The sequence below is a fragment of the Artemia franciscana genome, chromosome 18, assembly GCF_032884065.1.
Source record: "Artemia franciscana chromosome 18, ASM3288406v1, whole genome shotgun sequence".
Taxonomy (NCBI): Eukaryota; Metazoa; Arthropoda; class Branchiopoda; order Anostraca; family Artemiidae; genus Artemia; species Artemia franciscana.
This window is the reverse complement of record NC_088880.1, coordinates 23,484,222-23,501,410: the sequence shown is the minus strand read 5'-3', so window position 1 is coordinate 23,501,410 and position 17,189 is coordinate 23,484,222. Positions and strand designations below refer to the sequence as shown.

At 32.6% G+C, this 17,189-nt stretch overlaps 2 protein-coding genes across 2 annotated transcripts in view; both read right to left on the bottom strand.

Moving 5' to 3' along the window:
• Positions 1-518: 518 nt before the first annotated feature.
• The window catches only part of LOC136038774 (protein alan shepard-like), a 92,917-nt gene continuing 76,246 nt past the window's right edge, over positions 519-17,189 (bottom strand). Inside the window, exon 9 of the transcript XR_010620298.1 lies at positions 519-2,745. The gene's annotated coding sequence lies outside the window, so the exon portion shown is untranslated. The remainder of the gene's footprint in view (positions 2,746-17,189) is intronic.
• Positions 519-17,189, bottom strand: part of LOC136038773 (protein alan shepard-like) — a 36,481-nt gene continuing 19,810 nt past the window's right edge. The window contains exons 5-7 of the mRNA XM_065722145.1: positions 16,187-16,276; positions 14,217-14,358; positions 519-11,892 (exon numbers count right to left, since the gene is read on the bottom strand). Of these exons, the coding sequence (XP_065578217.1) occupies positions 11,885-11,892; positions 14,217-14,358; positions 16,187-16,276 (240 nt within the window). The 3' untranslated portion in view covers positions 519-11,884. The remainder of the gene's footprint in view (positions 11,893-14,216; positions 14,359-16,186; positions 16,277-17,189) is intronic.

Below are 17,189 nucleotides of genomic sequence, written 5' to 3'. Positions count from 1 at the left end.
AGTACACTAGGAATAGGATCCCTTCAACTTACCTCACCTTACTGTGATGTAAACGAAGATCATGGCCCTTTGAAAAAAAAAAATTTTGGTTACTGGCCGTGGTTAGTACCTGAAAACAAGGGGGCTTTGTAAGGTAGTTTTGGGTAAAACAAAGTCACCAGAATAAAAAGCATAGACGATTTTTTCTTTTTTAATACTACTGCCAGTTTCCACTCCTATTAATTTCCTTTAGGCCTTTTCATGGACCTTTAAGACAGAAACAAATTGATTTTGAATAGGACATGGGAGCCCGCCTTATCTGTCATAACTTCAACTAATAAACCCATAAGCGAATTCGATATTTATAATCAAAAATCAAAATAATAGTGAAATTGTCATTAGATTATCGAATTCTCGCAACTTATTCTGTAATAGAAATATAAATTCTGTAATTTCCCCGTCACTAGGAAGTAACGGAATTTCAAACAATTTACCTCATCATTGAAAAAACCTATTCGTTTAAAAATCAAAACACCATATTATTCCTAATCAACCAATCTAGTTTTATTTCGTAGACAATTAAAACACAAAATCACCGCTTCCTCTCAACAAGTTGTTGGAGAAATAAAGATTTTTTTTCAAAAAAAACCCAAGTTTTCAAATATTTTAAAACACTCCAACTTCTACCACCGGATGGCGACTAAATCTGATTCCGAATACATTTCCAAATACACAACTTCAAAAGAGAAAAAAATACGAATAAAATCATCAGTAAAACACATTTTCCATAAAAGAATCACAAGAAATAAAATTCAACAGATCAGTTTGAAAAGAAAACGTTGATATTCCAGGACGTCTCAGCGTAACGTAAATAATTCTTGAAAAAAAAGAGGCAAAAACAAACAAAAATAATAGAAGACAAGAAAAGGATTTCTCAAGACCAGGCCCGAATTCTTCAATTAATACAAGTCAGAATTAAATAAACGCTAAAAATAAATAGAAAAAGGAATATTTAGCATAGATGAACTAAATTTGTCTTTAAAAAAATGAAATGGTATATCCACATAAATTAAAAATACACCCGTGCCATTTCCCTCCAAAATATACAGATTTTCATACTCACTCGCAAGCGGAATTCAAACAGTCTTATACATTACTTAACAAATATAAGCTTTTCTTCTTTAATTGAAGGCCGTGAATGAATAGGATTTACTGTTGAAATGACATGTTATTCGTTTTTAAACGTAATTTAGCGTATCCTCAGGAATTATATTATTAATTGTTGAAAGGCTACTAGGTTTGACCCCCCCCCCCCCTCTGAGAACAAAAATCTGACGAATCAGAATCTGACGTAGCAATTGGATATTTGCCAAAACATTTTTTTCACTTGTCTGAGAAATTTACTGATGTAACAAAAAAAGGCTTTCGAATGACTTCAGTCAAAGTGGTTTTTTAATATCTTTGTTTATGATAACCACAAACTAAAGTTACAACCTTTTTGCGATTTCAAAAAAAAGTTTTAAATAAAAAGACTTTGAAATAATTACTGGACATTTACCAATTTTATCCCTTTAACTTTTTAACCGGCCTTTTTATCCCTATAACTTCTTTTCTAAGCAATATCAAGAACTAAACAGCCTGGAAACGCTCAAACTGAAAAAAATTCAACACAGGATTCAACTAGACTTCAATTACCTTTGATGACAAAATGTACAGTTTAAAATCTACGAAAGAAAACATTCAACACACAAAATAGACTCATGATAGAACGAAGATAGCGCACTCTAAACCAAAGAATATGGGTAACTGTAAAAGTGGAAACTGGTACTATTGTCGACAAAAAACAACCTCATTTAGCGTTTACTTAGCATTTCTATTAGAGTAACAACAGAGCAGAACTAATTTAATTAGTGTGGCTGGCTAGTACTAATTATAGTATACTAATAATAATCAGTATATAGTGTACTAATTAGCGCCTGGCCTCAGTTTCGGAGATAAACACAATTAAGAAGCTTTAAAAATGTCAAGAAATAACAAAGGCTAGTTGGTAGTAATGACCTTTTTTCAACACTAGCGCCAGTTACCACTCTTACGGGTTGCCATACTCTTGACTAAAACTCAAGAGCAACACAAATTGTCATATACCTAATTACCACAGGCACTCATTAACAAACTAGTAAAATATGCCCGTCTCTATTCCCTAAATCAGTAGAAAATTACATAAAATGTTTAAATTAGCCAAAAATAGCTTTCTTAGACAAGATGTTACTCAGGTATTACGATAAAAAGAATTGCACTCCAGTAGCGTATTAACCAAATGGTAGTTGTTGTAGTACTATTTTTTCCTACTGTGTTAAAAAATTTTGAGCTAATAGCTTTAGGTATCACAATTATCATTTGAGTGCATGACTACGAATTTCAAGATTGACATTGCCATTTTTATTTCATTACAATGCGCAAAATTGAATAAGAAATGGTCAATCAGCCTAGCCTCAATGTCGGCTAATTTACTCCAGAATACATTTTCCTCCTTGGCTCACTGATTTCTTCTCAATTAAGCAATTATCCTAATTCACACCCCTCATTACCATTTAAATCCGAACCATACAAATTATCCCAGATTTTGTCCGATATTTTTACACCGTCTCCCTCCTTAACCCATTAATTGCTTCGTAACTAAGCAAACAAATTCACCCCCCTCCAGTAAATCTTTCAGTCTCCTTCCTTAGTCTTTTAATTTTTTAGTAACTAAGCAAATAAATTCACCTCCCCCTGTAAGTCTGTTTAAACCAATCAAAAATGAAACCTCTCTATTCAACCACATACTCCAACTCCCTCCCCTCCCAGCTCAGCTATTTAATGTTTCCACAGTTAAGCAAACATAATTCACATCCCTACTCCCCTGTAAATCTACCTATACATACAAAAATGAACTCCTCAATTTTGTCTAATGCTCCTACAATACCTGCCCTCTCCTCAACCGCCTGATTTTTACTTAATGAAGTAAATCTAATCCAAATCCACCTATTTACAACCCCCCCCCCCCCTATATATTTTCTAATTTCAAGAAATCAAAGAAATTTTTTAAAATCATCTACATATTTTATCGAATATAAATTTACTAAATGGTAGGCAGTAAATAAAATTCTTTCTATAGGACCATAAGAAGGGGATGCAGTTGAAGAAAAGAAAATAGTCATTTTCAAAGATAAAGGAAATGGTTGATAGCGGAATAGAGACGGTAAACAGAACTGAAAGATTCGGTAATGAGTTCCAAATCACTAGGATTAAACCCTTAACATTCAGACCTGAACTGTCAATTATGACCCACCCATAGTGAAAATTTATTGCTACCAAAATTTAACTAGCAGTAATTCAAGCCAATCATATTTTTCGTAAATTTTCTGATTGGCTGACAAATTTCCGCAAAAATTCTGATTGGCTCAAATTAGCGCATGCTGAGTCTTAGGATTAGTAAAACTTCATTAGGAATCGGACTTTATCACAAACTGATATTATCGTAGGATTGTTATCGTATAAGAAATAAGGAGTAATTGCCTATTTCTTGCCCGTGGAATAGCAATTCCACGAACTATTATATAAAATATAAAAGACAACCTTATCTGGTTGAACTAATCTAGTAATTCTATGACCAAGACCTTATTATTATTAACCAGCAAAGCAAAAAGAGGATGAGTTAAGGGTTATTAGAAATACGGCAACATTCAGTATTACCCCATTGTTCAAGAAATGAAATTACAAGTGTTTTAATTTTATTAGCTGAATCATAAAAAAGTTTGTTGACTGTATTCTAATTAAGCACCGTCCGTCAGACAAATTAATATATAATCAGTCTTCCTTTCATCACCATCATCACTGGTTAACTAACAATTATTATTTACCACTAGTCGAATTCAAATTTTCAGTACAGGATTATAAAATAGAAACTTCTTTATTAAATGTCTTTCTTCTCATTCTATACTTCGAATCATAGATACTACCAAGAAATGAGCAGGAGTATGGGGAGGGGATATTTACCCTAATTTGCCCTTCGGTCTATTAAATACAGGTTGTCTCATTTTAATGCAGACACTGCCATCTATTAAAACACATAAGTTCTTAAATTTGTTATCATCACACCTATCATAGGCATTACCAGGGCCAGGCAAAAGGGTAGGGGTTATGCCTCCAGATCTACTTAAAATCAATTAATTTTGAAGGTATTTCCACCTACTAACCCATTTAATTTTCTTTCATTTATTGCTATCACATCTATTCACTGAAAAATTACTACCATCCACTACCCTCGCATCCTTTCTTAAACGTGTAAATTCTTTCATTAAAAAATTAGGCAATTACTCTGATGGTAAAAAGGGGGGGGGGGAGTAGTTCAGAATAATCCGTAAGCAGCAATAACCTCGAAGAAGGTTAATAACACATTTGTTCTAATAGTTGTAACAAGTACTCCGATCAATTTTGGGGTAAAAGAATTTTTAGCATTTCAGTTAAGAAAAGTTTAAATAAAGTTTAATATTAAATAGACGAAAGGAAAGAATTATGTTCAGATTCTGGGAGATGTTGCCTATTTCTAATGCAACCCATTCAGCGTTTGCTGGTACTCTGTAGGGTAAACATTAAACAAGCTAGGGCCAGATACTAATCATTTAAATATCACGCTGTTTCAATATGGTTGTTTCACAAAGCAAAAATTAAATTCAAAACCCCTTCAAGAATTTTTTTTTTAATTCTGAAAATATTTGTCATTCCTTAAAAGTGAATAAAATATTTTAGCATTAAATAAAATTTAATAAAATATTAAGCTTCAGTTATGATTCTGGCAAATAAAATATGAAAAAAGGCCTTTAATCATGTTAATATTTACCTATTTAGAATACCAAACCACAAAAAATGATCAATATTGCGTTAAAAAATTCCATTTTCATATTTCATATCAGGTTCCGGGGAACATTCTAACGGAAACATGAAAAGTAAATAAAACTGTAACTGATTTTTAGACTTAGATAGTCCAAGTCTATTAAGAGATAAAATTCTTCAGTAAACGAAAATAATAATCAGTAAACAGACTACTCTTATTAATAACTAAATAATACCATTAAATCAGAGTTAACCGTGCTAGCGATTTGGAACTCAATAAGATAGAAGCTACATAATTATTAAACGATAGTTTAATTATAATTTTAACCTAATTATGATTATAATTATATCATAATTATCTTTATGATATATAATTGTAATTAGGTTAGAATTATAATCGTAACCTAACAATGGTATTATATAATTGAGCCGCTGACTCTCTTTCATAGTTAAAACAGGTCGAAAAATAGACGTTTTTAGCTTACGCAAGAAAAAGTATTTGTTTTATTACCAAAAATAGACATTTCCTTAAATGTGATTAAATATGATCTGTGTAAATAGAAGGTTAAATATAACTTTTTCAGGTACCCATTAGACCCTTTACACGGTCATTTGGTTATACATATCGTTCTATTCCTAAAATTATATAGGTTATTTAGAAAATGAATGAAATACAATACGTTTTTAATTCTATTCTAAATGCTAGAATTAGGACTACTTATAAATTCTTTACCTCTTTCGACCTATGGAATTCAAAATATGACCAGATAGGACTGCAATTAAATTTGAATTTTTTTGCATAAACAAATAAATAAATAACACTTACAAATGGTTAAAAGTTTTGCAATAAATACATTATTACACAAAATCTACCTCTATGGACCGTTTAAATTCAAAATGTGACAAGCTAGGACTTGAATTAAATTACTTCTTTTTGCAGGAGAAAAAATAAACAAAAATAAAAATTTTACAGATAACAAAGAAAATAATAATAAAGAAAATCTACCTCTATAGACAGTTTAATTCAAAATATGAAGCTTTAACTCAAACTGATTTTTTTTTCTTTTTTTTTATTAATAAAAATTGACCACAAAAAAAAACTTAGAAATTAATATAATATGACACTACGTCCTTAAATGGTAGAAAATTTTATGAATTTAGTATTTTGCCATGAAAGCCGTTAAAGTTGTATCCCATCTCTGGGGTTTAGTATTACTTTCGTCTAATATTTCAAATCGACACGCCCTACTTGGAAACGATACAAAATTATTAGGAAAGTCTAAAACAAGTAGATGCATTAGACGGTTCCATTAAAAGGCTTTTTTTAATAGGCCTTATAAACATAAATGTCAATTGACTATAGTTCTGCATATAAAATATGACCTTTAATTAAAAATGATTTAAAATTATTATAGTAACAAGACTATTTATAGTAGGTATGAGAGACAGCTTCACAAAAATGAAAATTACCACAAGATTAGGGCTTGTTGAAAGACGGCTTTTCCGCTTGGTACGATAGCGCTGTCTTAATTTTGTTTACGTTTATGGTATAAAAACACCCTCAATAAAAGCACAGATATAAACATTGTTTTTACGAAATTTTGCAAAGCAACTGTATATATAATTATGCAACATTCTTTGAAAATGTACTTATTCGCTCAAAATTTAACATTGCGTACCCATATGGTTCTCTTAGAAGGGTACCAATATCACTAAAACCATCTAATGAAGGGGAAAGGTGGAGGGGGAACATTATGTTCATTATCACAGTGTTTAATGAAAATGACCAATGGAAGCTGTTATAAAGAAAATTACTACATTTATAAGTATTCTCAGAATTGACTAATCTAAAATATTATTGAAAAAATAATTAAAAAATAATAATAATTATGAAAGCCACGCAATATTAAGGAAAAACACTACAAAAATCAATTTCAATAAAGGTTGAAAATCCACAGGGAAAATCAAAAACCAAATTTATTTCTTCAATATTTCTCTACAAAATTCAGAGCTGAGCAGCTATACAATTTGAAAAGCAATCTCGTATATAGAAAATTTAAACTTTCGGACATGCCAATGGGATGCCGTGTATTGACTTTCAAGACATTTTTTTGTGTCTTTTCCCAATATTGAATTTCAAGACATTTTTTTGTGTCTTTTCCCAATTGTGACATTTTTCATTACTGACATTTTGACATCATTGACTTTTTTTAAATTTGAGACATTAAGAGAAATTTATGATTTTAAAAAGAACTGAAAAAATTAACCTTACTTTGTTGCTAAACACATGAGGTCCTACTGAATTAAGCACATTTTTAAACAAATTAAACACATTTTTCAAATTTGTTACAAATGGAAAAATAATTTATTATCTTAAAAAAATAGCAAAAATGAAAGTCCCTTCGTCTTAAAAGACATGAGGTCAAACTGAATTAAATGCATTCGAAGGTCCATAACAAAAGGTAAAAAGCTTTAAATTTAAAATCCTGAATATAAAAAATGATCTTTTGAAGTGAACCTGGCAGAAAGAATAAAAAAATCTTTTCTTTTGAGGTTCTTTGAAGCTGCTTAGTACTCAAAATTTGTGTTTTTCTCCCACTGCGACATTTTTTATCGGATATTTTGACATCACTGACAATTTTCACATTTATGACAAAAAAAAAAAAAGAATCTTAAATAAAATAGCAACACTTAAAGTTGTTTAGTTTTAAAAGACAGGTCATACTGAGTTAAATGCATTCGAAGGTTCACATTAAGAAGTTAAAAATTCTGAATATAGAAAAAAATGACCTTTTGAAGTTAGCCTGACAGAACTAATAAAAAGAATAAAACTTCTCATTTGAAGTTCGTTGAAGTCAAAGTAACTGACATTTGACATCACTGACAGTTTCCAAATAGTTGACATAAGGAAAAAAAATTATCTTAAAAATTGCAATAATTTAGGTTGCTTCGTATTAAAAGACAGCTCATACTAATTTGAAAGGTCCATAACAAGAGGTAAAAAATTTAAAATTCGAGTCCGTAATTCTGAAAGAAAACAATAAATCCACCGCAAATCAACCCGCATACATTTCACCTAGTGTACACATTCATTTCACCAAAGTTCGAGGACTTTGCTAACACGAGAATTTCCCACCCAAAACCAAAACCGTACTCGAAGGGGAGGAAGGAGGAGAAGTGGGTTATAAAACTTAAACTATCCCCTAAGGAACGTAATAAGATGTCTTTATTCATCATACAATAAATGATTAACTACGTCTCAAGATTTGTTCGAGAACTAGTTCCTTATATTCTTTATAATCTTCGTCTAGAAACAAATAAAACTGCACAACAGACTTCTCCCCCTCCCAAATTCGGGAGGTCACCTCCCCAATTCACTTTCTGAGTCCGGCCCTGCCCACACCTCTATATATTCCATCTTTGTACCATCAACAGGGCTCTTTACCGTCAATCTTTAATCACCAGGTTTATTTTTCAAGGATTCCACCAAAATGAAAAATTCTCAAATAACAGCTTAATATACAGCTTAGTTGATACACAGCACTCCCCATATCTGTATTAGGACGTCGCAAGGACAAATTAAAACGCATTAAGGACCAAGTGGGCCAAATACAAAAATAGAGAGCATAGAATTTAATCTTAGAAGACCCTTAAGTCCTCTTCTTACAACGTTTACAACCGAAGATGTTACTTAAATGACATTAAAAGGACTGAATTAGTTTTCAGCTAAATGATTAATTTTATTGAAGGATTAGTCGTTGAAGATTAAAATTTGAATTAAAGATTTCTTTGAAAATTTCGGCAAATTATGCATAATTTGCATTATTTGCAAATTTATTTGCAGTCATAAATTTTTGTAAATTATAGTCGAGAGAATAGGTTTTAAGATAAATTCCTTATGTGAGCTTTGACCACTTGCAACTAAAACACGTTAAATACGAGAAAAAAGGTTTAGATAAGTTTCAGAACAAGTGTTGACAAATCGAAAAGCACGCATCTAACAATTGTCAGACACTCACAATCGATACAGGAGGGCGGAGAGCAACGCAATGTTCATTTCAACTTAAAAACTGAATATTCTAACATATTGTCATTTGGTTTCGTACAGCCTATTTACCTTGGCTAAGTCCTAAACGATAAAGGGATACTGCATTCTCTAAACCCCCTCCCCAACAAAAAAGCAGCCCGATCCTTGTTCCACAAAGGCACATATTCATAAGCCATATCCGAAACAAACCGTGATCATCGACATTTTGCACAAAGATCGACAGCAATAACGCCTTCTGTAATAACTATTCAGACACTATAATGAACAAAAGGTAGTAGCAATTTGAAAATTGAAATTGAATGAAATTGAAATAAAGTTTCAATTTCTTCAGTTCTTAAATACATTGAAATATTTAGTTCAAAATGAAAAGACACTTTCTGGGAACTTTGCTATAAGTGAAACGTCACAAAGAGAAAACGAAGGACAGACAAGTTAGCCCATCTACTAAAGCGTTGAAAGTAAAGCTCGATTTGATTGATTTAGATTCTTTCAAAGATCAAGAGAGGGACATTAGATCCAGACAATTGAATTTTAGAATGAAACCTTTTTAGCAAGGAGGCTTCTCAGTGAATACCTCTCAGTACAAGGAGGCATCTAAGTATATTAACATTCTCAAATATCTTTTCACCAGTGAGTACTTTATCATTTGGTTAATTATAGTCGGGCTAAAAAAAAAAAAAAAAAAAAAAAAAAAAAAAACAGAGCGAGGAGAAGGAGCGGCAGTGACCGATATTGACACACGTTAACACTAGAACGTTATTGAACCACATCAATGTGCAAAATGTTACTTCTGAATATCATTTTCAATGGTTAAGCTTGCAACATTCTAAGTATCTGAAAGTTCTACACATCAGCTACTAATGCAGGTCTCGTATACCACAGGACTGGGAAAGCTGACAATCCGCATTCAATTAGCTGAAGGTCTATTCATAGAGATTTTACTAATGCCGATATTCAACCAGCGCTATTTTGAGCCAAATCTCGTTATTAGTAAAATATCATTGTGAATGTGGCTTAGTCACAAGATACAGTTGTTAGGCAGCCGTGAACCGAAGTCGTTTGAAAATTTTGCAATATTGCATAGGATTAAAAATATTGTATACTGAGCCCAATCTCTGTCCGTAAGATTCGCTAATTTCTAAAGACTAAAGCTTTGAATGGAGCGGAAGGAGAAGGTGAATGCAAAGCTGTATAGGCCTCAGGCGGATTGGTATTGCAAGGAATTTTTAATAGCAGTTAATTGATGAAAAAAGTGCAGTAACACTAACTGTAGACTACCGTATTACTGGGCAATTATATAAATTAGTACTCATGACTGATTTACATCGATTCAGATAAAAATTCGTCGACATGTCCAAGATATGTTATGTGGCAACAATGAACATTTGGCAAGCTTAACCATTCAAAACGATAGGACTAAATCGAGAGTCACAAGTATTTTTATGAGCGGGACTTTCGATTATTCTTAAAATAATAAAAACCAAAGTCAGAAACACATATAAGAAAGATTAAGTTAGTTAATATTTCTCCGAATAAACTGCGATTATATATAGTTGCAAGAGAAAAAAGATTAAAACTTTCCGAGGTTAAAAAAATCATTTGTTACAAAGATTTACAAAGCGGAATGTTGTTCTCACACTAAGGCTAGATGGCGTTTTACTCGACGTTTTACAGACAAGCCACTGCTTTACAAAAATTCGACCAATGAAATTACAAAAAAAAAAAAACTATTTTTCCACTGCACTACAGGAAAACAAAGAGTTTCCGATTGGCTGATTCATTTGGTATTTTGTCTGTAAAACTACAAACAAAACACGGCTTAAGGCTAGATGGCACTGAAGTAAAGCTTATATTCCCCCCCCCCTCTTTATTAAAAAAGAGGAAGAAAATTTTAATAGCTCCTCTCCCATGGTCACCAAAGTGGGGTAATTATGACATGCAAAATTCTTTCAATTAGAAAACAGCGCGAATTTTTCACACACAGTTTCTATCATTTTCTGAGTTTTTCATACACGACAGTTTCTATCATTTTCTAGATTATTATTTTCTATGATTCTTACTTCTATCTTTAAATTCAACTTTAATTTATTTAGTCTTTTATTTAGTTCAATTTCTTTGCATCTCTTGATTAGATTTATTTTCTTCTGTCACCTGAAGTTCAAAAAATTTAGGAAAATTTTTTCTCTAAAAAGAAAAGTTTTCTTCAATATGTAGACCAACGAACACTAAAAGCTAAAGAATATTTCCAAAGAATTAGAGATTGAACAAAATTAATCATTTAGACTTCAGCATAATTAATATAATACTAGGGACAAAACCTGTCGTAATTTCAATTTACTTTTGTATTTTACCCCGTAGCAAATATTGGCTGGTTTTGTATTTATCTTTCAATACCAAGTTTATGCAATATACTTCCAACTTTGCGCTCCAGTTTTAGCTTCTGAGGGTGCAATGTATCTCTGATGTGACGGTACGGTGTATGAGGGTGTAAATAGCGTTGTTATCAATGGGGTGTGACTTTTATTAAGCTTTAACTTCAATGTCACCTAGAATTCTAAACTAATTATCGAAGTCTGAATAAGCAATAACGAGTAAAACAAAACAAAGGAAAAATTCAAAAATTAACAGATTTTTTTCCTTATAAGAGCAGGTACCAAAATTACTAGAAATAATTTTTAAATTTGTTAAAGAGAAGAAAACATATGTAGATGGCAGCTAATGCCAAAGTAACAAAGAAACACATTAGCATATGGGTATACGTCGTCTAGAATAATTTTCCGTTTACGGCTCTATATACATGACCGCAGTAGCACTGGGGTAGGAGGGATGAAATAAAACAACAGACAACCTCTCAACCTCCCTTTAAAACAATTACTATATAATACCAAAGAAGAACGATTCCAGATACAAAGGAGAAAAACAACGTTGTCGCATAAACAAAATGACAGGGATCCATTCGACTTTACACGATGCCAGAAACGTTCACAGGCCTGGGGAAAAAAATCATTAAATAATATAATTATAAATGATTTTATTATTAGGCATTGTATATTAATATATTTTATTCAAATTTATTAATTTGTAATTCAACATTAATTTATTAAAATACAAAATAGATTTTACTTTCATCTCATTATATTTTATTAATATAATACAAAACAAAACAATATAACAAATATATAAAACGTAAATGTATAAATTAGTTAATATATTTAATTATATAAATGTAAAAAGTATATATTGAATCTATCTAAATAAATGTTAAACAAAATACATTTTTATTTCATTTTCTTATTCAATTTTTTAAGCAGACCAGCTATTTCAACTTTACTTTATTAAATCGAATAATTTTAATTTTACACTGATGGGCATAAATAGAATTCCAATATGGAATTAAGACACCTTAACCAGTTCCTAGACTACTCATACTATTAAAAATAAAGCGGTTCACGAAAAAAAAAAATACAATTTAAGCTAGGTTCAAAACTAAAGCATTTCTTCGTTACTTATGATGAAGCATTTATGACGTCATAATTGACAAAGCATTTCTCACGTTTCACAGCTGACGAAACTACCCAATATGCTTAAACATCTTCATCGACAAGTCATCATCAGCCCCAAAGGGAGAAAACTGAGATCCTTAAAAATGTTTGCTCCAAGTCAAAAATCCCTGCAAACATCCGATACAATTCTTAAGTCTTACCTCCCTCCCTCCTTACTGAATCCTCGGTTATCAGTGTTTGTAAAAACACAAACACTCAATTTTGAAGAGCCTGTAAGGACTTTAGATATGTCCAAAAAGTATGTAATTAAACCAAAAACAAATCAGATAAGAATGAACAAGAGAAAAATGCATTCATTTAAGTATATTAAATGAGAAAATATGTTAACTTTCTACGAGTTCCCACATTCCAAGAAATTTCGGATAATACACCGTATATAATATTGAAACGATGAGTATAATCCATTATTCCCCCCCCCCGAAAAAATCCAACACTAAGCTCTTTTAACCAAAGCTCAAGATGAATAACCGCGGTCCACCTTTTTATCCACAACAGGGTATTACCTCCCAGAGTCAATAACTCATTTCCTCTTTTGGCTGCTACCAAGCGACATGTGTCATCCACAAAAAACTAGAGTCTGAATTTGCTTCGATCACGTTGTGTTCATAATCAGTTTTGCTGTTTTCGGAAATCGAGTTTGTTTGGATCATTTTTTTTAGAAGTCCTGTTGCATTTGAATACTGCTAACTTCAGTACGAAGTCCCACGAAGTGGTATGTCACACCCATTGGCATATAATCTAAACACAAGTGGATCCAAGGATGAACCCTCTCGGACTTGGCCTTGGATGGAAGATGCAAGACGTACCGCAAACAGAACACTTTCCAGCTTTCCCAATAAGATTAGATGATCAATGGTATCACGTGCTTTCGATATATCTTGTAAGACCGACACAACTTTAAATACATTATCAAATTTCCTTGCTGCATATAATTTAGCACAGCGAAGTAATGTTTATTTAATTTTTTTTTATCTAATCTCATTTTCATCATTAAAAATAAATTGTTATATAAATATACATGCGACTTAATGCCAATTAATTACATTCAAATATAAAAAGAAATGCATTTCAGTGTGCATCAATAAAACGTAAATCAAATTTATTTTAATTAATTATATTTAATAATACAGTACAAAATAAAACATCATAATCTATGGTCGGTAAGGATAGTTGTTCGTGTCCTGGTATCACTGGTTATATGGTTTGAAACGGGGGCCGGTAGCGAGACTAGGTAAGCTCAGCCAGAGCTGATCCAGCTCAAAATAGGTACTGGTGCAATTTAGGGAATGTACACAGGAAGGGTGTGTGACAGGACAGAATGGCTGGCCCTCCAGCCCCCATGGTACTTCCTGGCTGAAGGGCCATGAAACTGAGATCAGCTCCACCGGTATGGACTGTATATATATGTACGAATATATTTGTCAGGGGAACACAGAGAACATATTAAGACTCAGAACTGGGGAAAATAAAAAAAAACCTACCGACAAGTCTTTGATGGTAAAACAAGTGGGCAAGACCAGGCTGTAGCATGGTTAGTTACTAAGTTCGTATTACACAAAGAATATTTTGACGCGTAGTAATTTTAAGGATTAAATTAATAAAGTAAAATATTAAGTTATTCCCTCTCCATTCATTAAATCAGTCATGAGAGGCAGTCAAGTCAACTTATTTTTATATCAGCGATATATGAGTATTTAATCCCTCTATGTCTATTTTAAGACCTTTATTCACAGAAATAGCATGTAAATTACCTTGATTAAGTGTAGCATACTGGTATTGCTCATCCGGCGAGGTTGCCTGTGAGGGTTGCTGCACGCCTTCATTGTCTCCACTGGCCATAGGCATCTGAACAGGAGGCTGATACAGTTGGGAATAGGCAGCATGGCTCATATACTAGATATAAAAACGAATTATTTAAAAAAAAATCAATATATTTTACTATAGACCATACCTTTTTATGAAATTTTCATTAAAAGAATCAATAAAATGACAAATATACCCCTTCCCTAGATTTTGGAAATAACATTTTGCCCCGTCCTCCTAAATTTTCATAAGCTTACGCCACTTACCAAAATACCAAATTCCAAGAACCGCTGAACTAAAAAGCAACGCAGAATAAAAAGGCTAATTAGACACTCCTAATTATGCTGTCATGAAAATAAAATAAAAGCGACAAGTTCGTGAATATTTTGTGGGATGCAACAAAAGCATTGAACAACAAGGGAGGGAAGGATGGAGGATTGTTTGCCTATATGGCAGTCTCAGATTGCTTAAAGCTGAGACAAGTTTGCAGCAAAAAAAAAAATTAAAAAAAATAGAAGAATCAGCCATAGAAAGCAATAAGATGCTGCAAGCAAAGATGTGTAAAATAAAATCTGATTTCAATATCCAAATATAGCTGATGTTACGAAACTGTATAAATCTATTTACTTTTTAATTATTACAATATTAACAATCCTTTGGGTTATGATCTTAGGCTAAAACCCCAGGACAACTGTTCTGTTGACACACCTAGTTTTTTTTTGGTCCAAAAGTAAATAAATATATTAAAATCCCCCCCCCCCCGATTTCCACGATATCCGAATTTTTCAAGTCGATAACTCCTAATTATCCAATATACAAGTGCCTACAAGTTGAAAAGTTTTCTAGCAGTACCAATATATGTCTATGGATAGATTTACCCAGATCCAACCCTTCAAAGGGGGAATTCATCTTTCCTGGGTGAGGGATAAAAAAAAGTGAATTTCTAAGCCACAATTTTTTCATTATTCAGATCAATCCAAGGAGGGGCCATCTTGGTGACAAATGGCCTTGGAAACCAAAACATGTACTTAGCAAACCATAATAAAACCAAACGTCGGCATCCTCCTAGTCAATAGTTACTATGACACTACGGCTAATGGGCAGTTCACACTGTAATAAAAGCTAAGATCATAAAGGTACCTAAATAACGTCATTAAGTAGACAGAGCCCAAAATATAAATCAATTTAGATTTATCAGTTCAGACAGGCAAGTAAGCAGATTTTTTTTTCTATGGGAGGGGATGCTAAGATTTTTTTTAATTTGAATACAAAGTGCCGAGTAATCCGTGGAAATTTGGAACTTTGAGGGGGGGGACCTGAGACCTTCCCTGTACATGTCCCTTGGTTCAGTATAAGTAATATTATGCTCGAAAAAAAAAGACTAGCTACCAGTTCATAATATGTTCCATCTAGGTGTATTAACACTTTACTAAATAATTTCATAAATAAGAGAAATCGTGTATTTTTCCTCAAAAAATTACTCTTGAAAGCTGGAGTACTGAATTAAATAAAAACATGTTTTGCACGTAAATGGCTAAAATCCACTTATATATTAGGCGACATAAAATATTGAGACAATGACCACGGTTAATTAGGAAGTCTTCGTATTAAAAAACTACGCCTCCACAGCCCGTGGAGGCTTTTTTAGGCAAGGATCGTTGTTAGAACATACAAATTATGTACACATTGCACGAAATTAAAAAAAAAAGTTAACATCACCTCGCTTCGTGACCTGAGACCCCTCCCCCTACATGCGTTACTGCGTAGCTATTGCCAGATTAGAGAGAATGAAAAAAATAGAGAGAAATAAATTTCACGGGTTATGAATTTAATAGCTTCAGTACGAAATTGCGTCATTAGTAGGAGCTCGATAAACTAAAGGAGAGTAAAGAGATGAAGTGGGAAAGAGAGAACATACATGGCCGAGCGATGGACTCCCAACAGTCAAGCCTGACATCTGCGCTGTTAATTGTGGCAGTAAAGAGCTGAAGGCCAGAGGATCAACTACCTGCAATGATAAAGTACTAAGAACATTTATCCAAAAGGAAAATATAATATGAGCTACTGTGCTACTGCATATTCAATACGTAATCAATACGTTAATCATTTATTAGCCTTCGTTGCATAGTTACAGAATCATTTCAGGCCGTTCGAAAACAGATAGACAATTTTAACGCAAGTCTGTGGTACGAGTGGTCGTCCCTCCTATGGCAGCAGTGTCGATTTAGTTTCTTCGAGTATTTGCCCTGTCTTTTTTCTTTCTTTTCTTTAGTTTGTATTATTTTGTACTCCGTCTTCTTGGTAGTGACAGGTTAGAAAATAAATAAGTATCTTTCAGCTCTAATGCATTTTTTGTAAAGACTCTAACGTAAGAAGAGGAAAAAAAGAAAAAAGATTAAAATTTTCAGGAAGTCCCTTATTCCATATGCCCAAGGTAAATTGCCCAATTCCAAATAAAATGTCTCCTCAATTAACTTTGTTCAAAATCAGAAAGTTACAGACCTTTTCAATGGAAAAACTAGTATGATATGCCATAGAAGAGAACCCACACAAAGAAAGCTATCTCTATTTAAGAGAGCCGAAACATCCCAATTTTGTACATTTTGATCAAGGGGGTCTAAATTGCCCAGGACCGTATACAGGAATTGAGGGCTGGGAGGGGGGGCTGGTTTACAAAAAACTTTTAAAAAAGCATCAACAATTTGTTTTTATGAGTTCGTGTTACATTTTTTACGGGCCAGACAAACATTTCGGGGGGAGGGCTCATAACCCTCAAACTCTCTTCCTGGAGTTGAACTTGGAACTGCCCACATCAAAAAGCGAAAAATTACATGCATACATACTTTTTATCAATTTCAATTCTCGGAAGGGCCTTTTCTATAATTACCCCCTCCTCCCTCTTACTGAAAGCAAGGGTATGA